Genomic DNA, 20885 nt, shown 5'->3' on the forward strand with positions numbered 1-20885 from the left:
TATAAAAGGAACTATTTTAAGAAGTAAATAGATAAAACGCATAAGTATAGAAAAAACCTTATTATTACTACGCATTATTGTAATCAGGTAATTATAATTCAAAAAGATAACACATCTTATGTTTGTTCTCATTTGGTTCGAGGATGACTACAAGACAAGTCGCAGAAAGTGTTGGTGTAAACAGAGCTGTTCAGTGTCCGCTTGAAGCCACGCCCCTATGGGCAACGCTGCATGTGTTTGTCACACGTATTGTCACAGCTACGTGGTTAGCTATGGCTGTGCTCTACGACCTACCCCCACTCCGCTAAGTCACTGGCCCGTAGCTTTGTCCGTAACTGTGCTCACAGGTATCGGCGGCCGACCTTGCCACTAATATGCATGTTGAGCAGCTCTGATTGTGAGTGTAAACACTAATGTACAACCTGTTTTACAAAAGAGCAAGCATTTAGTGCGAAGGATAATATTGCAGGAGAAGGCCTTAGTTAAAGAAAGAACACAAAGCGGAACTCTTACAATATGCCGAAAATCATATTTTATATAAAATATGTAACATCATATAGAAAATCATATAACATAAAAGTGGCGAAGAGTCATATTTAGTGACGAAAAAGAACAACAATTTTTAAGCCATCGCCAAATAGGAGGTAGCAGCGTGATGATTTGGGCCGGTATTGGATATAAGGGTAAAACAGAAATAAAATTTGTAAAAGGAAAAAATGAATAATGAACGGTATATTGAACTGATAAATAGAACAAATAAACACATGTGATATTTGAAATCTGGCTACACAGATATATTTCTAAAAGATTTTATAAAAGATACACAACTTTACCGTGTACACCATTCCCCTATCCACAGTAGTTTCCAAGATATTCGTGGAAAATGATTTTTACCCTCAGCATTCAGATTTTAACCTTAGCTGTTACCAGGTTTTCAAATAACGGCTCTCGTGTGGCCCGTGGGCCGCTGCAAGCTTGTCCCCTCTGATCTACATAGTAACAGATTTCGTTTCGTGTAACATACAATTTTAGTGAATGGTAAATTAAAAAATAATTGATTTTAACCCGCCATTCAGATCCGGTAATAGATATTGCAACGTATGTGCTTTTTAATTTCGCATCAAGTTCGTCCGTATTCAACAGCTCCCTGATTTCGCCTCGAATTTTCCCGCGTTTCCCTCCCTCTCCCTCTCCCTCTCCTATGCTGGTATACTAAGTGTTGTAGGATCATCTCCCAAACTTTGATTCACTCTGTACATTCTTCAGTGGTATTCCAATATTTTAGCGTTAATGAATATTTGTTTTTACTTGTTGAACTGTATATTCAGTACCTACTATTGGGAGCTGAAAAGAAGTCACTTAGAAGGAATGCGGGAAAGGCACGCCCCGAAGTGATTCGGGGTGAACGTATTATCTAGCGAAATATTGGCTAACCGGTCACATATACTATGTAGTATGTGCTGTCAAATCTTAAACATTGGAACTACGGAAGTCTCCCGATTTGTGCATAAGGTATGTACAGGGTCCTTGAGGTAAATCCGGAAAAGTCATTTTCTTACGCCAGTTTGTACAAAAGTTGTGAATAGGATAACGAATGGAATTACCCGATGTAGCGTTCACTAACTACCACGACCTTTTTAACCCCTTCCCGTGCCATTTAGCTCGACGAAATCCAGGTCCAGGCGGTAGGGGTCAACGCGTGGTAAACAGATCAGAGTGATGCTCGAAAACAGTTGCAATCCTAGCCGAAATGTAAATACCTGTGATATAGTCATTTGTAAATCATTCCGTGACTCTGACTCGTGATCTTTACGTTTGGTCCGATTTTCAGTCAACGAGTCCTACTTACTCGTGATGCTTACGTTTGGGGCAAAATCTTCATCACGAGTCAGACTCGTTAAAGTACAGGAAAGGTTTAAACTTGGAAATGAACCCGCTGCAGGCTCGCTTCACCAATAAATTGTCCATTTTGTGTTGTGATGCCTTGCATTTACCTTTGTCTCGACTACGCCAGTCGGTGTCACAGGGAAGTCACAAGTGGGATGAACAGTGATAGCAGAGGTTTTCGTAAGGTCTTAATCTTTTCTTTCAATTTGACCACGAATTCCGCACTTATCTTGCGATTAGAACGATTCGAGAGAGTTACCCGGGATACAGTTATGTACCTCCTACTGTTTGTCAGAATTTCGACATTTCTTGGCCAGCTCGTAAACTTGCATCTTTTTGTGTAGCCAAACCACACAATGATTTTCGCGGATGATTTGCCGGCGTGAAGCAATTCGAATTATTGCCGCTCTTCGGTCATATTTTCGGTTCATGGTTGACATTTTCCTACTTGTTCACTAATTGGTGGCTTATATAGTGGGATATCTTGTGAACAATTGCTTTGTTTATATTTTCTTTGCCTACATCTTATTTGTGAGACTGCTCAGACGCACAGTGGTTTGAATGCCACAATTTGCTAGACAAACCGACAAAAACCAGACTTGACTTGAATTGTTTGACCGAGCACTCAGTCCATCGGGACCATTGTACCCGGGTCCAGGGATGGTAGGGCATCCTAGTTTAGGGGAGACGCTCATGGAGGTAGGCTTCCTTGGCAAATTCCCAGAGCCTATCTACCGAGTTGGCCTCCAGTATTAATGTGTCGTTGTTTGAGGACCCACCGAATTTCCTTCTTAGAGCCTCTGTGCTCCTGCAACGCAGTATAACGTGTGGAGAGGTTTCATCCTCCTCCCCGCATCTTGGGAAACTGGCGTCCTGTACCAGTGGCCCGTGGTAATACCCACGAGTCGCCAAATCTTTGAGCTCTCCAGACGAAACAACTTGGTAGCGAGCTCCTTCGAAGGGCCCTTTACCAACGCCTTCGTGTGTCTCAAGCCTGTTTCTGAGGCCCAGATCTGGACAAGTTGCACCCTTGTCCAGTCCTTTACCCATCTTTTGGTCACACCCGGTGCCAAGTTCAAAGGGTGAACGATGACCTTGTCCGAATACCGTAATCCTTCGAGGCCCGATCTGTTCGCCTTCATGTTTCCTTGATCTATAGAATGTCCCTGAACTATAGTAACCATATATCAAGAGTCTTCAAGTTTAAGTGTTAGACGAACTACGGCTTAACGGCAGACAGTGAACTGGCACTTATTCAAACACATCCTCATAACCGATAGAAATATCTTGCAAAACTAGAATGCACTTAAATCTTAAATGTATGATAAATATAGAAGCTTATAATATATGCTTGAGTCTTAATATGTACTCCGAAATAATTAAGAACTCTTTTGTACTTTCGTAAATCAGTGATACAGTCGATTAATTAATTTTTAGCAAAAGGTTGTCAATAAAAAAGTATATGCTCCACGTCGCTTCACGCAACGAGACTTAAATATATGAAAAGTTGAGACTTTTTATTATTGTTTAATCGCAGCCTGAATCTGCAAAATATTGCAAATCGGTTCGAAATTAATGTTTGAAAGAAATATATCTGAACGATATATTTTATCGAATATCTTGTAAACTATTACAGCTCGAGGAATAGTTGACAGTGCAAAATTGTGTAATTTTAGTAATTATTTACAAAATGATTCTGTTTTCCAATTTTGATTAAATTTCGACACTATGTCGAAAAATCCAGCTGTACTTGTATTAATGTCATATACGGTCAAGTACGGACACTCGCTACAGCGAATTCTGCCCTCTTTAATTGGCCGAACACGTGTTTCAGGGCGGGGGGGGGGGGGTACGGAGACCCTCTCACTGCACACGTCCCCACCCCAAATCTATCCCAGACCTAACCAAAATTCGTTCAAAATGGTGAAATTCGCTGTAAAGGAAAAAAAAGTTTTTACAAATATCTAAAAAAGTAAAAGAGACCGCCTATTATTTGTCTAAGAAAAAGTTATTTATAATATCGAGACCTATAATATATGTAAATTTAGTTAAAATCGGAAAATAGAACCACTTTGTAAATAAGTACCGTAATTTTTTATAAGTAATAGATCTGGGGAAACAGATTTCAAATATCGTTATTTGTCATTAACATTTTTAGTGAAATTGTAAACTGCAATACAATACTGGCTCGTTTTCTAACAATTAAAATAAGCCCCAAATACGCTCAAAACCGTGAAAAAATAATTTAGTCCAGCTAGCGCTAGGAGTGATCAAACCACTGTGCGACGGCCCATAGTACAGACACGTAGTATGTATGGTGTTACGCACGGTCTTGCGGAGGGCTTTGCCCGGTCACGAGCAGCCGTGCGCGTAAACGTAACCGTTACCGTTGCGCGTTGTACGCTCACCGCTGCTGACGCCGCGCCGACGACGCTCTACCCTCTCGATGTCCACCCACAACCACACGTACGGCAACGCGGCTGGATATCGTGGACACCAAACAAATTCCCGTCAGGACGTTTTTGTAGCAAGCCCTGCAACAAACGTAAAACGTTGCTTGTAGATGTACAATAATTCGATTTATTGAAAAATGTAAAAATTCTGGAGGATACAGAAAATTCATAAGAAAGTAACGAACTAGCAGCCTACACCGAGGTACACGAGCTCGATAATAACGAAACACAAGGTTTAAAACACTTTCGGTACATAAAATCATAGCCTACACTTCAAATGAAATTAGCATGCGTAAACCAGGCAGTACAACGTAAACCTATGCTAGAACCTTCAGCAATGACAATTCATTTGTTCGCTCGTATCACGAGCTATACATATGCAATACATAAACGTGTAAAGACCAACTGCTACGTACGTGATAATACATACATAATATATTATTATGCGGCTACAAGCAAAGTTCTAGTATACGGAGTATACATGAAATATGACTAACATATTTGGAATAAGAGAGAATATATTTTTTTTCACTCTACATCGATAGAATAAACATTGCAGTTTTACACTCTACATCGATAGAATAAACATCGGTGAAACAGCTTTTTAAAAATAATACAACATCTATAATGTTTTTGACCGTTCATGCCACCACGCCGCGTCCGTATCAGCAGAAATTTCGGTCGCCGAGAATACTTGTGTGTGGCTGTCTGTGGCTGTGGCTGACAGGCTTCAGCATAGGCATCTCTGGGGTGTAGAGGGGAGTAAACGGTTCTGGGGTTCTGGTAGCAAATGACACGATGTTCGGCACTTGGCTTTTGTTGCGAGCATCTCGAGCGCCTCTCAAGTGGCCTTCGAATACGCTCAGTCCTTGTGACCTACGAATCTAGCGGCCATACGCCTTCGGCGTCTTGCTCGTCTTGTTTGTTTCGACCCTGAAGCGGCGCATGAACCACGCCACTTGCGAACGGAAATCTTGCGCGCGACGACAGAAGGACATCTTGCTGCGAAAAGGGGGCGAGCAGAGTCGCTACGCATGGACGAGACGTGGAGGAGCAGTAGGATACACCGTAGCGCAAAGAGAGCGAGACGCAATTTGCAACTCGCTAGTCACTCGCGATAAAACGAAAACGCAACATTCAGACTCGTGCTTCACTCGCACGGGAGCACGGGAGCACGTGCGCGCGCGCGCGAGAGTGAGAGAGAGAGAGAGAGAGAGAGAGAGAGAGAGAGAGAGATAGGTCGGCGCGGCACGGCCTGGTATCTGAACTTTACCGCGAGGTAAACTGTCACTAATACGGAGACACATGCAACTCCGAACGCGACTTAACTCATCTTGAACGACTAACTGCGCGACAAGAGAACTGAACTTGTTCAAACCGGAAGGCAAGAGAGACTGTACTAAATGAAAACTGTAAGGCAAGAGTGCAACTAAATTGTTAGAAACCCTTGTGGCAAGAGAATCCTGAACACTACTCAGTTTATAACTATAACAATTAAACTTTAACAATTAAAATAACAACTTTTTTAATATCGGACCAAACGATCTGATTCTTTTTTAACAAATAGAAGAATTGGTTCAGCAAATGGTTTGCAAAAAATAGCAAATGCTAAGAATTACATGAGAAAGTAAGAAAGGCACTTTCTAAAACTATTTTATTTGAGCTTGAAATAAAAATCTAAAATGTGCGTTTTGTAGATCTATGTTAGTTATACTTGTGCTGAGCATTTTATCGAAATTTGTTGACGCAGAAAAAACCGACGTGCATCAAAAGATGTAAGAATCTGTGAATTTTAAACAGAAACTGTCCAAAAGTCGTGAAAAATTAAGATTGCCACTACTTCTAACCGCTTGTGGCTGGTGTGTATATTAATCGATTTCGATGAAATTTTCAGCATGTGTAAAACTAACATAGATTTACAAAACGCATATTTTAAATTTTCTTTACGGGCTCAAATAAAAAGTTTAAAAAATGCCTTTTTTATTTTGTCAGATAGTTCCTATCAATTGCTATTTTTTCGAAATCTTTTTTACACGTTATTTAGTAAATCAATGCTTCTAATTGCTCACAAGAGATCAGGTCGTTTGGTACAATTGTAAAAAAGTTATTTTGTTTTAATGGGCGTACGAATACTTATGGGACGGACTGTATGTATATATGTACAATATATAGTAATTATGTATAGTTGATGTTAACAAAGTTTATTTTTTAAAATTAAAGTAATCTTTAACTTTTTCTTTTTAACCATGGAAGTCTGTGTTTTCTCTCCAGTGAGATCACTTATTCGTTCTAATGGTAGTAGTATATTCGCAGTATGTATTGCATTCCGACTATTGATCTGACCGTATAGTCAGATCGATTCGAGAGCTGGATTTCTCGATACGCCCTTTTGAGATCTCGTTTACTCGGTACGCCCTTTCGGGATCTCGATACGCTCGTATGCAATCGGAAAGTTTCGGGATCTCGATATATTCGTATGCAGTCGGATACTTTCGAGATCCCGATGAATATCATACTTTCGAAAGCTCGCTTGATCTCGCCCGACTGTTCTCGACTCGAGCCGAACTAGTATCGCCAGGTGAGGGGAGGGAGCACGAATTGAGGGGAAAAAGTTATCCTCTCTCTGCCAGTGCCGGATTAGTCACCTGACGTTGCAACACATGCACGACAGAGACTAAACGCGTCACGTGACCGGGCCAAGAAGGAAGTGTAGGGAATTGCGCGGTAGAAGGGAAAGTTAGAGTGGGGACACAAGTCTTAATCTGGTAACACTGACCCGAACCAGTGATTGGATATGGGTTGCGTTTTCTCACGAACCCGAAATGTCGGGAACCCGCACATCCCTGATTTCTAGCCTTCTGTGAAATCTTAACGCTCACTCATTCTCAGTTTTTCTAGTATCATTCCATAGGTTCCATTCCTTAGTTTACTAAATGTATCATAGGTCTAAATTTTACTGGCATTCCATGCAGCTCCGTCTTTTATAGTAATCTACCTCATTAAATTCAATTATCATAATGGCAGTACGCTAACACTTCGTTTATCTGCATAGACTCTTCTCCATAAATAGATTACACATTATGCATCTGAAATTAATTCAAATTTGAATGAAAGTATACACTTGCATTGACAATGCATAAATGTTTCACATTTAATATTTGTATGGCAAAATCGTATAACGATATGTGACTCAATCTTATTGTTAGTAATATCGCGTTATTGTCGTATATGTCACGTTTCAGTGATATCCACATCGTCCTAAGCGTGTTCTCAAAGCATTCTTAAACATGATCGTGGCAAAATAACAATTTTAACGGACTTTGAATATTATCATTGACTTTTGAAGTGTCCTCTTCGCGTCAAATTTTCCTATCGGTTTGTGTATGTGATTCTGTGATCGAAGTTGTTAAATTGTTAAAAGTCCAAGCTTTAACCGTTGGGGAGTGGGAAATTGTTGTATACAGAGGTTGAAGACAGAAATGGTCAGCGTAACGGTTTCGTGGTCAGAAATTTGTATAACCACAAAGACTAGTCTAACGTTCAGTCTGTTTGGTACCGAACAGGTTGATACATCAATAAAGAATACGCCAATTAATAAAAATAGATAAAAACACAAAATTGGAAAGTATACGACAATTTCTAACGGTTCACACCTTTGTGCTTAATCATTTATTTATTAAGACGACATATTAAACTTAATGATAAATTAGTTGTAGGAGAATAGTCAATAAGTAAGTTCGCTCGGTGTTTATTGTTTTTGTAGGAAAAATACGGGGTGTCGCAAGAAAATGTTATCATATCTTGTTTTTTAACAAAGTGTTTACTAAATATTGTATAATTTGCTTTCAATATTTATTTACGAACTACATTAACGTATCTTTTTTTGTATTTGATATTTTCAAATTAATGACCATTCCGATCTATACAGCGCTGGCATCGTAAAGCTATGGAAGTGCACATATTAAAATACATTTCATTGGGAATTTCATCACATTCCCTTTCAATGGCGACCTTTCATTTACCTTCAAATTATTTTATATTTTTCTCTTTGTTCATTTGCCTGCTTTTTACGCGTAGAGCAAACAATTTTTCGATCGATGCCATCAGTATGAAATTTTGACGAAAATATAATCCAATGCTTCGAAGTATTGTCTGTAGGATAGGTTGTTTCAAAGAGGAAGTTTTCCTGATTAGCGAAGTATCGAGTTGGTAATTACCACGTTGCGCCTTGTGATCCAGCCGTCGCGACGCGGCGCAAGTATGTGTCTATCTTCCTATACAGTAGACACGTATGTCCGTATGTCGACTACAATCCTCGTGCTCAGTTGTTACAGCCGAGTCAGTCTGACGGACCGTGTTATGTGTAGGGTAAATTATTCGAATAAAGATCATAAACACAACTAATAGATCTCAAAGGATTCTTTTCACGATAATTATATCTTCGGTACTCTCGCTCAATGTAGTACGCTTTCTCCTTGGTCGCGTTCGAATGGTTCCCCCACTACTGAGCAGTCATGTTCGCGTTCGTATTTCAAAAGCGATTCCCCTAATACAAGTTCGTTCAATACATACCACAAATGGTACACATCTTCTATTATGCTACATACATGTGTTCTTGAATTTATTACTCAATTAAATATTTAAGATACGGTACGATGTTGATAGAAAATTGATGTCATCATTTTCTTTATTATATATTCACAAACAAATATCAAACGATTAATGCAAATTACCATGTTTATGCACGAGAAATCTTCGCGATCTGTTGGGAGCAGTGTCGCCAGATAAGAGGAGGGAGCACGAATTGTGGGGAACGAGTTACCCTCTCTCTGCTAGTACCAGATTATGCACGACAGATACGAAATGCGTCACGTGACCGGGCCGCGGCGGAAGCCGTGGGAAATAGCACGGGAGAAGGGGAAGTTAGAGTGGGGGCACAAGTCTTACTTACAAGTTAGTCTGGCGACACTGGTTCAGAGAAACAACTAGTGACTAAGCAGGCAATTTGTAGTTTGTTTCGCTTTCCGCGTATTAAGAACAGTTGGTAGGAGTAATTCATTTGGTGGAAAAATATTCCCATACAGCCCCATATACCGAACTATTAGAAGAGAGTACTGCATAAACGGTCACAACAAGACATAATAATTAGAATGCGAATATTTATCATTTTAGAATCAAACATAAATGAAATTTATTTTTTACCTTGAACATGTTAATAAGATCCGAACAAAATAACAATATTTCCAAATTGTCCTAAGTATTCTCTTGTATAAATGCTGCACGCACTCATTTTTGAGCTGTAACTTAATGATAATGAGACGGTTAATGAACGTAAGAACAATTAGAGCATCGCAGTAAAGGTGTAATAATAAATACTAGGTGTTGCATTGTGTTGAACACAGTGCGGTACGAAAAAGTAAATTTGTTCGTAAAGTAAATTCGATGTAACACTATTTTTTAAGAACTTGGAAAAATATGTGACAACTACTAATACCAGAGGTGAATACAACGAGTTTGCAAGCTGGAAGTATATTTTCTTTATTTATCTTTAGTAGTTCAGTTTAATTAAATCGGATGATATAATATAGCAAAAAATATTTTTCAACCCGATTTGTTATGTGTAAACTTATACAAATGAGCAATTTTTTATTCTTTATTTTCGTCTTATATTGTCATAGAGAACCACCCCTTCAATTTTCTTCCACCTGAAGTCGAACACCCTGTATGTATAGGGCAAGTTATTTATGATAAATTGACCAATTTATGACAAATTCCGAACAGAATTGCGTTCAAGATATATATTGTGCATCTTCGTACAAAATTACGAAGAAACTGTGCAAATCTCATCCGAGCAGGAATTATCAATGACCGATAGGTCCGATAGATCTAACGCAGTCTTTCTCTAATTCCGGCCTGGACACTTTTGTCTGAATTGAGACAAGTACGCGAACAAACGAATCAAACGGCTTAAAAGTAACAGAAGGCTCATACCAAACGCTTATTTCTTATTCAGTGCCGTAAGAGTTTACATACAATTCATTATTAGTTTAATTTCTCGATTGATCTATAGTGATCAATGTTGCGGTTATAGAGCAAGTTTGTTTTACAGTAATTTTATTATCAAGCATTTTTCGTTTTTATGAAACTGCAAATTTTTCTTCTGATAAAAGTATATTCGAAAATATAATTAATTTTCAAAATAAATTTCAAATAACCTAACTTTACATGCGTTTGTAGAAGCGTGGAGTGTTTATTCCTGCTTATATTTGCAATAAAAACTTTTTTCAGTTTTGTCAGTACAATTTATATACAGTGTGTCCCACGTTCTCTGTCCACTTGAATATCTTGGTTATTTCAAACAATACAAGAAAATGTTACCCACAGAAGTTGTAGGATTTAAGAAAGCACATAATATGGTATAAATGATATTCTTGCAAGTGGAGACATAGAGAAGATATAGAAGTAACCTTTGCTTTTTTTTTAAAATGGAATGTCAATTTTTTATACTCGATTTCGATAGATTGGCATATTCTGAGTATACACGTACTAAAGTGTATTTGTCCTAAAACTTACCGTTGCTGAGATATTTGACTGTTTTCATGAAGAATGTTCTTCATGAAAAGCCTACCAATGTTTACATTTGACGTAGTGAGCATATCCTTGAATACATTCCATAATGAAAGTAATAGAATGTAATTAATTTGCTCTACGGAACGGTTCACCCATCCCCATGGGTGGGGATACTTGAACGAAATGTGGCAGCGATGTAAATGTTCAGATAATAATCGAAAAGAAACCACATTGCACTTCAAAATGATTTTACAAATGGTAAAGCAATGTTTGCTGTTTCACGTTTTCAACGTACTGAATCAAAAATTTTCATAGAGAAATAATCATAAACAAAAAAATGTGGTTCCACCATCCCCACTCTCCCCTATTTACGTAGAAGCTGCGTGTTTTTACGCGCGTAAAATAACGTGTTGGTACGAGTGACTTGCCTTTTCTCGGTCTTGTCGCACAAAAGACACTAACACAGATCATATAAAAGAGCACGCCAGGCTGGAGTAGAATCTCGTATGCATTCGAAAAGATGATGAAAGAGAAAATCCATACGCGGGTGCTGTAAGTTGTGATGCTGGCCACTCGCCCGTTTTCATTCATGATTTCGTGAGTCGTGAGGACAACGGCGCCGCATCACTTCTACTCCTCTTCCTTCTTCTCCTCTTTTTCCTCCTTTTCCTCCTCCTTCTCCTCATCCTCCTCGTCCGTCTTTCCCCCCTTCATCACTCATTGTCAGTGTGCCACCGGCGCGTCCCTCTATGTCGACGTAGCAATGCCACTTTTGCCCCGTACCGTTACCAATGTTACTTCCGCTACCTCTACACATCACTGCCTTCAGGAACACACACAGCGCGCGCTCGCGCTCGCGTACACGCCACATATATATATATATGAAAAAGTTAAGTTTGAGCTTAATTGAATAAACGGAAAAAGTGCCCCCGGCCCCTAAAATATTAATAAAATGCTCATAAAATCGTTTTTCTCGAATATCTTCTAAATTATTGACTGTATCGAAAAATACGTTTAACAAAACTTGTAAATTCGAACAGGCTGTGTCTTTTATTTCGTATTACTTTTTTTCGTAAAACGAACGGTGGACAGCTACGAACGGACAGCTACTGAATTAGCTTCTAATTATATGTATAGTTTTATGAATACGTATATGTATACAACATTATGACATAAGCCAATCGGCGTATCTTGGTTCTTGGTTCGGTAACTTTAAACAATTTGCAATAGGTGAAAAATTGTCGCAGCGGGTTCATCTGGTGCTCAATCGAATCGACAGAATCTCAGCTTCAATCTTACCTTAAAATGCGGGTATTGCGATCATTTCTCGCCGAGATATAGCGAGTTGAATGAAAAATGGAAATTATACAAATTTTAAGCATACTTTGAGAAAAACCTGGTATATCCAATGTTAATGAAATTGAAAAAAACAGAAGAAGTGCCTTAGAGAGAAAGAAATACTCTTTCTATTGCCTTTTTGCACAAGATTCTACTATGATTTTGTTTTTTAAAGACCATTTTTGCTCCAATGTTGCATGACTCGAACGAGAAATATCGCACTCTGTTCGACAACCAGGTTTTTTACACAGAAAAGCAGGCGCTTTAAAATGATGGTAACACGATTTATCAAAAAAATGTATCTCTCCCCATGTGATATCTGGAAGTTAAACAAAATTTTTTGTAATTGTCAAAATCTTCTTTATAACGCTATAAATGTGTTAAAAAGCAACGTAGTTGAAATTTTGAAAAAGCATCTGAAAGTAGAGACTTGAAGCTTTGAAAGGATTTTTTAACGACATCGATACGATCGAGAGTTATGATCACTTGAAATTGACCCAATTTCTCGGATTCGTAGAGGTGGTCCTTTAATTTTTTTGAGGAGTGTATGTATAAGTAGATCATATGTATAGAAAATGTAATTAATAATAATTCGACTGAATGAACTAGACTTGATAGAACCGTTAAAGATTGAAGAGATAGGCGGTGCTATAATAATGATGCGTTTGCGGTTAGTATTATAGTATCGTTTCGTTGTTGTCATCCTGGAAAAGCTTGATGCACGCGCCGCGCCAGTCGGCGGTCTCCGGTCGACGGTCGGTGCACGGAAATTATCGAACCATAGAGGTCGATAGAGAGAACAATTCTGATGTTTGAAGTTCCAAGTTCCGACTTCCGAGTTGATTCATCAGCTTTCCCATGCGATCCGCACACGCCAGAACCAGAAAGTTGTTTAGGCGATTGTAGCCCACATGTTCGCGAGGGAGCTCGTCAATCCGTAACGAGAAACGCCAAGAATTAGGCAAATGAAAATATGAATACACGACCTGGCGGATAATTTACGTAACAACCCGTTCGGTTTGTACAATATACGACAAACTATGTGTCAATCATGAACATTTTGTAAAATTCTGCTCCATCGAAAGATTCTGTCCCATCATTATACAGAAGAGAAGATTGTTAGGGAAGGGACTGGTAGGTGCTATCATAGACAAAATACAGAAGTAGACCAATGGAGTTTCGTCTCTCACAAAAAACAACTCGTTTTCTTACGCCCACTACGCTGACAAACGATAAATGTTGTAACTAGATTCATGAAAACGCGATCAAATATGATCAAATACAAATGACCGACGAGTTGTGTCTGTGATGTTATGACTGTATGTTCATATTATATTTTTTTATTTGATGTCATTATGTTAAATATCTATAATTTTATACATTTTATTTATGCATTCCTCCATACGTATAATTATTATTCGCATTCCTACGATTTTCTGACACCATGAATACGCATCTCTTTTGAATATATCTTGTAATTGAATTTAAAAAATAAATTGAATAAAAATTTGCCATATATTTTTATGTATATTTCATTTAAACAACACAAATTTTAGCTACAAAAAAGTCTTGCAAAATATTAATTAATATTAATTATGAAATTCCAAAATGTTAAGAATTAATTAATCAGTAATTATGTAGTAGATCGTTTTTTACGAGACGTCAATCTATTTTACTAATGACTCAAAATGTAGTTGTAGTATTTTTCTTTCACGTTTGTAGTGAGAAAGCAAACGACGCGAACACAACAGTACGACACGATCAAACTCGTCCAATCCCAAAGTAGGCAAGATTCGTTACCGAAACCGTTTTGCATGAAATTTTTAAATATTAATTAAAAACATCTCCAATCGGCTGTTAATATTTTCATTACGATATTTTTAATAATTAGAGAGTTTTGTTGGAATTCAATGATGCCATAGCACTTTCATGCACAAACATAAGGGATGGCACGAAGGGTCAGGTATAAGGGATGGTGGGACCCAGTCGGTGGCGTAAAGTTGAGTCTGTCGTCAGTCCGACTAAAGAAGTTAGCCCGTGCGGATCGCAGTAAAGTTTAGTCCCAAAGTCACCGTGTCATAGACAGCACATTTACTGTTCAATCATTATACCGTGAAACACGCGGATACACTGCGGCGTTATTAGAATAACATTGCCATTTGTAATAAAGCATATATATAAAGGGTGTGTTGTTTATTTCTAAAGACGCATACAGTATAAGGATCGTATCCAAGTCGTTATCGTTACTGGATAAAGGTTATTTTCTAACAAGTTTGAATCTAGTTGTTCATCATTAATAGGCAATGCGTTACAATGTTGACTTTCGTATGACTCAGACAAGCGGCTACCGGACACAACAATGTAAGCTCCTAAGCATTGTTTACTAATGAAAATCAAATTTTTGTAATAATTTATTATCATGAAAATATGAACAATAAATTATATATTTTTATGATGAAAATGAGTCCAAACACGCCATAAATAGAATAAAAAGGAAGTTAAGGAAGTGTGTAGGAGTAAAGTGTAAATTGAAAAGGAAGTTAAGGAAGTGTGTAGGAATAAAGTCTAAATTGAAAAGGAAGTTAAGGAAGTGTGTAGGAATAAAATGTAAATAAATATTGTGGTTGTGTTACCACAAAACAGAGACTGTTTATTTAACGGGATAGTCTGTTTATTTAATATCGTGTTCAATGTACAATGAGGGAGACCGACAGACGAAGTGCGTAGACTGCTTAGCAAGAAGCGCGAGAAGTGCAAGAGGTACAAGAAGCAGGTTTTTTGGATTTCCTCCCTTTATATCCTGATCTTCGGAAAGGCGTTACCTTTCCGAAGATAGGAAGGCGGAGCTATGCTTCGCGGGGTAGGAAATCCCGCATCTGTTGTTTTATGGTCACTGGCAAAGGTGGTCGCCAAATGTTTGGAAAACAGGTCTTGTCGGGACCGCGCGTGCCGCGCGGTCGGACAAGCCCCAGCGGTACTCGGCTGGCAACGTTTATGATGGGGTAGTTAAATTTTCTACACCCGTAAAGTCATTTCGGAAATAAAATAATTTCTGTCATCCTGCAAAAGTCAGGGTAGGTTTTATTACCTTAGACCCTAACATCTGCAGGCGGTCAACTCTAACATCTTGCGATGCGAATCGCGTACCGCTACAAATATAATTACGCGCAATATTTACCAAAAAAAGTAACATGAAAAATAATATATTTAAATAAAACCGAAAATACAGAATAATGTTTTCAGTATAAATTCCTCTACAATTCTTCATGTGTGATGAAGCTTCCTCACGTAGAAACATACTCGCGTAACAGACGTAAGGGAATTAAAAGGACACAACATTCTTTTGTGTTTGCTCCATTATTTATAGCATCCCCGATATAAGATTTCAAATTCAATCAGCTACTGCGCCGTTCAAGTATATACTTGTATTAGTTCAACAATATTCGTTCTGGTCGATATGGTAGGATGTGACACGGAATGGTAAGGGGGCTTTAGAGCCCCCCAAACGTTAGACAGAAAAATTATTGTTGATTGGTCTACTGACTATTGGTCTAACTATTGGACCCGTGGTCACTCAATAGTTAAGTACATATGTATTGGTGACGTATCAGGCGACTAGCACGTCTTTTGTTTCGTGTTGAATTCGTTGTGCCGTGCAGTAGTGATGGAGAAAGATATTTCTCAACTATCGATACTAAGACCATCGATAGTTTCCGATTGTTGGACTATCAACTATCAATACTTATCGATAGCGATGGTGTGCAATACAGTTTGTATATCACAAACCATTATTCTATCATTTTTGTATTATTAGGAATAAAACAGTTTAGCAATTGTGCAAAAAAGTATTTATCTCGATTTTATACATTTTAAATCTAATAATCATGAGTTTTTATTTAGAAATATCAACATATTTACATTTTTGCATTTAACCTGGATCTGCGATCAGTTATATGTTCAGTTATATCCAGAAGTCCTCCAGAAGTCCAAGATTATCAGTCTTGTGAAATATTTTTGGTTTCTTGAGAATAAAAAATCTTTTTCAAGTGCGATGTTTTGCCAGTGTCACGTCCGGTGGTTCGACTGCCAACGAATAAACAATCAGATAAGGAATTATTATGAAAATTCGATGATGCCACGCGAGAAGAAAACATAGAAATCAGATATTAAAATAAGCAGCATAATATAATCCAACATCAATCATTATATATATATATGTACGTGTACTCGTTTATCTGATTTTAGAAATATTTTTCAAACAAACCGATTACAGCTGTGCGAATACTAACTCAGAAATTTCGCTACCGATAACTATCGATGGTAAAGGAAAACCGTTGATATTTTCATTAATGAGGACTGTCGATAACAATCAATAGTACCATCGACAGTTCTAAACCACTACCGTGCAGTCCTCCTCTACACAACCATGTGGTAGACACATCTTTCTTGTTACCTCTTGGCAAAAATAAATAGGTTGAGTACATGTCAGTAAGTGAAATTTAATTAGGTTCAATGAGAAAAGCGATATTAAATTAATTCTCAATAAAATGAATAGTAAAACATACGTTCAAATAATCAAGAAACAATAATTTAAATATGTAAGATTGACTTTTTCACATTTTTATACGGTAATGTGATAATATAAATAAGCGTAACAAAATATGTGAAAAGTTTTCCACAAACACAAAATATCAAAGTGTTTGTAAGGCACACTCGATCGCTCGAATTTTAACATTATCACAAGCAGTTTAGTAATTTTTTGTACATGAAGGTTATGCAACAGACAACTAACATGGAGAAATTAAGATTTTATAGACACATAAAACTCTTTACATCAAGATATACTGAAAATTTTAAATAGATCAGTTAAAGTCATCAAATTTAATATGTGACGATGACAGGGAAGTTTTCGACAACGATGAATTCCTTCTGTTCCATTATAAAAAAAATAATTAGAAACCCGAGCAAGACGCATGCTGTCATTCTGGTATATCATCGATTAACGGACGATGGTTAATGCTAGGTCACGCTTTCTATAAGACTTACAACAGGGTGACCCACCGATAAGCTACGATATCGACAAAGGCTGTTTAATTATGGCAAGGTGGTGGCTACTGGTGGATTATGGAATCCGCTGGGCTTTTAATCAATTACCGTAGGGTGACCACTTGTGGATCATGTTGTCTGCAGCTCTTTTTATCAATCAATTAACATGGTCGCAGGTGCGTCACGATGTTCATGTATCGATGGGTAATCATACCGTAGTTAATAAAAGCCTAACAGAACACCATGACCCAATGATGGGACATTCTACTATGACTATCACAGGACATCGCTCAATCGATACGCTTATATTTTTATCAAATTTTGCATAGAAGTAGAACATGAGGCAATATTCGACGTACTTTTTTATAGCCACTCAAATTAGAATGATGTAAAAAGATTATTTAATGCAAAATCTGCGCGTGATTTTTTGCTCTACATATATGACAAAATCACATTGTAATAATCATGTCCAAATTTTTTTGGTAGGCTATAGGTTGGGGGCGAATTCGACACCCAAATCCGGCTATAGCCTTTCAATAATTTTGACAGAATAGCACACCTAAACAAGTCGCATAACAATATGTACGATACAATAAGAATAATGTCGTAGTCGCGTAACGTCGTGTAGGAATGGAACTTGAAAATTGATTAAGTGAAAAGTCTAAGAGAAATCGGCGCCCCAAGTGACCCAGAAATACTCGTTTACCTCGATAACTGCTAACGAGGCGAATATTTTGTTGCAGGTACTGGTGAATCCGGCAAATCCACTTTTATTAAACAGATGAGAATCATCCACGGAGCCGGCTACTCAGATGATGATAAGAGGGGGTTCATTAAACTCGTATATCAAAACATTTTCATGGCCATGCAATCCATGATCCGAGCGATGGATCTCCTTAAGATCGAATACGCTGATTCTTCGAATATAGTAAGTATTCTTCGTCAACAATCGTGTCTTCTATTCTTATTTTATATTAAATATGTTTGATTTTTATATTAAACATGTTCAATAGATGACTGAAGAATTTTTTGTTTTCAAACGTATGATTTTCTTTTAATGTAAGAGTGTATTTATGCTCTGAATTTGTAAGAAATTTAATTGGATGGTAGGGTTGAAAATGCTCTTGTACCACATTAACCCAACTGTAAACCATTTAATAGCTTATTTAGCTTTTAAAAAGACACATATTGTAGAATCCCAACCATTACATACAGACAAACAATTATTAAAAGTATGGATCACGTATGTACAAGCAACAAAACGTTTTTGGTGACATAGATAGTAATACTGATTTTAATTTTTTTACTGAAACTTAAAATCACTTACAAACTCTCAAATTTAAATCATCATTTCAATCATCAAAGAAAATGACTTTGTTAGCAACTCATTGAGTTTGTGTAAAAACGTACTATCACATTATGTAGGCAAAAGTATAGCATTCTATTTGAAAAAATTAAATTGATTTTGATATCTCCTTCACCACAAAAGGTATTAAAGAAATATTTATACCACATAACGCCCCCCTCCGCAACTTCTGTTCAAACATCTTTTTTCATAGCATGATTCCCTTAAAAGGTATTTCACTGTATTGAGATCAAACAGAGTCAGTTACATAATTGAAGGCATACACTGTAAAAGAAAATAGCTTTAAGTTCCGGATAACCAGAACTAAAAGTTTGGTAGATAGATTTCTAAGAAAATAGTAGACGTTGCTTTTTACAACTTTTTTATTCCAATAATGAACATTACCGAATAATAGAATAAAGTGACCAAAATAGGCTAAAAACCGTGAAACACTGAAATTTAAAAAATTTTTAATCGTTTATAACTCGTAAGCCAATTGACCAATTTCGATAAAATTTTCAGCATGTATATACATATAACATATGAACCTACGAAAGACATTGTTACGTATGGAGAAGTTCCTCCGCGTTTATTTCGATTAGAATTTTTCTAATCTCTTTCCTGGGAACGAAAAACGTCCCAACAGACCCCTTTGTTTATAGAAGGGATGATTCTGCTCCGGTTGGACGCAGCCGGCACGAAGCATAATTCAGTAATAGTACCGTACGATTTCCAAATTGGAAATCTTGAGAACATTCCCTTCTGGAATTTGTCAAGATAGTCTCTGATAGGAAACATCCTGGCTAACCCTTCGTTTAACCATATAAACAGAGATCCAGCTGTAAACCTTCAACTCATTGGAAACGACAAATACGAGTATGCGAGCCTAGTTTAAAAACAGACACCCCCTCTCATTTTTAACGTATCTGAACCCGTTCATTTTCATCCTCTTCGGTCAGTAATTGTACAGTAACGTGCAGAGTCACGTCGAGTCGCGTTCGTAAGTGTCAGTTCTAGTCAGATCGGGCTAAAGTTCCCTTCCGTATCAATAGACCCTGATAGTCTGTTAATAGTTCTATTTTGGTATTCAATAACTGCTCTCGGACCCCGCATTGCCAGTGCGTCAACACCAAGCATCTTAGGGTGCGTGTCCATTTGAGAGTAAAACTGTTGCGAATTATTCTCGAGAGTCAAATTCGTAAGTGTACACGCTATTGAGAGTACTATCGGAGAGTGCTATTCCTTTTGTGCAAAATAAAACACTGACGAATCTGACTCTCGAGAGTAACTCACAACAGTTTTACTCCCAAATGGACACGCACCCTTAGATAAAATGACCTTTATTATACACTTAATCGCGACACCAACACTTGTAACACACATTCAAATCAGAATATATTTGTGCTGTTTGGTAAAACGTACAATCTATAAAACCTTTCATTATTATCCAATATCCTAATCTAATAATTGAACGTTCCCACACGATATAATCTTACCGCTCGGATTGTATCAATTAAATTATACTAGTTACGAGGCCTACTAACTATCCTAGCGACTCCCTGATTTCGCATCAGGTTCGTTCGCAACATGCCATAGTCTAACAGAGATTTCTCCAACCTAGTGGTTCCCCAATTTCGCATCAGGTTCGTCCGCGTACCTAACTAACAAATTGAAGCCATATTTCTGGGGTAATAACCCTTCGTCGACCTCTCGCGCTGCTCTCGGCCCTGGCTCGTAACAACATTGTTCAAATTTTCGTTACGAACTGAAATAAAAAAATCGTAGAAATCATCTTTTCCTTTTCTTTCATGATTACGAAAGAGCACAATTTTGTTCAAAATTTTTGTTACACGGCGTTTAGTAAACTAATTGTTCTAGTTTGGCAGAAAAACTGAGATCGTTTGGTCCATTTAGTATCAAAAAGTTATACTAATTTACAGTGTGTGCTCTTAATTATGTGGCTGACTGTATTTATTCGTAATGCTGTTACTTAAAATTATAAACTTTCTGCTGACTTTTTCGGTCTAAAAGGAGTAGTTTCATGTTAACCATTTCAAATTTCGAGTCGTTTTTTCGAAAAATCTTTCAAATCATGACTTTGACGCGTGAAACCCCGGGTTCTTGTAAAACACTGTTTAAAGATCACTACTTTATTACCTTGTCTTTGAGCAGTTTTTAGACAAGAAATACATTCAAATACTGTTTTCAATTAACTACATATTTTTTCAAAAACTAAGATTTCGTAG

At 37.5% G+C, this 20885-nt stretch overlaps 1 protein-coding gene and 1 long non-coding RNA gene across 11 annotated transcripts in view; both read left to right on the forward strand.

The window, feature by feature from the left end:
* The window catches only part of LOC143356654 (uncharacterized), a 707545-nt gene that overhangs the window by 559877 nt on the left and 126783 nt on the right, over positions 1 to 20885 (forward strand). The window lies entirely within an intron of this gene.
* The window catches only part of Galphaq (G protein alpha q subunit), a 146741-nt gene that overhangs the window by 94646 nt on the left and 31210 nt on the right, over positions 1 to 20885 (forward strand). For all 9 annotated transcript variants that reach the window (XM_076792521.1, XM_076792513.1, XM_076792516.1 and 6 more), the window contains exon 2: positions 18038 to 18222. In XM_076792521.1, coding sequence (XP_076648636.1) covers positions 18038 to 18222 — 185 coding nt within the window. The remainder of the gene's footprint in view (positions 1 to 18037; positions 18223 to 20885) is intronic.

Source organism: Halictus rubicundus, chromosome 8 (assembly GCF_050948215.1).
Source record: "Halictus rubicundus isolate RS-2024b chromosome 8, iyHalRubi1_principal, whole genome shotgun sequence".
Lineage (NCBI taxonomy): Eukaryota > Metazoa > Arthropoda > Insecta > Hymenoptera > Halictidae > Halictus > Halictus rubicundus.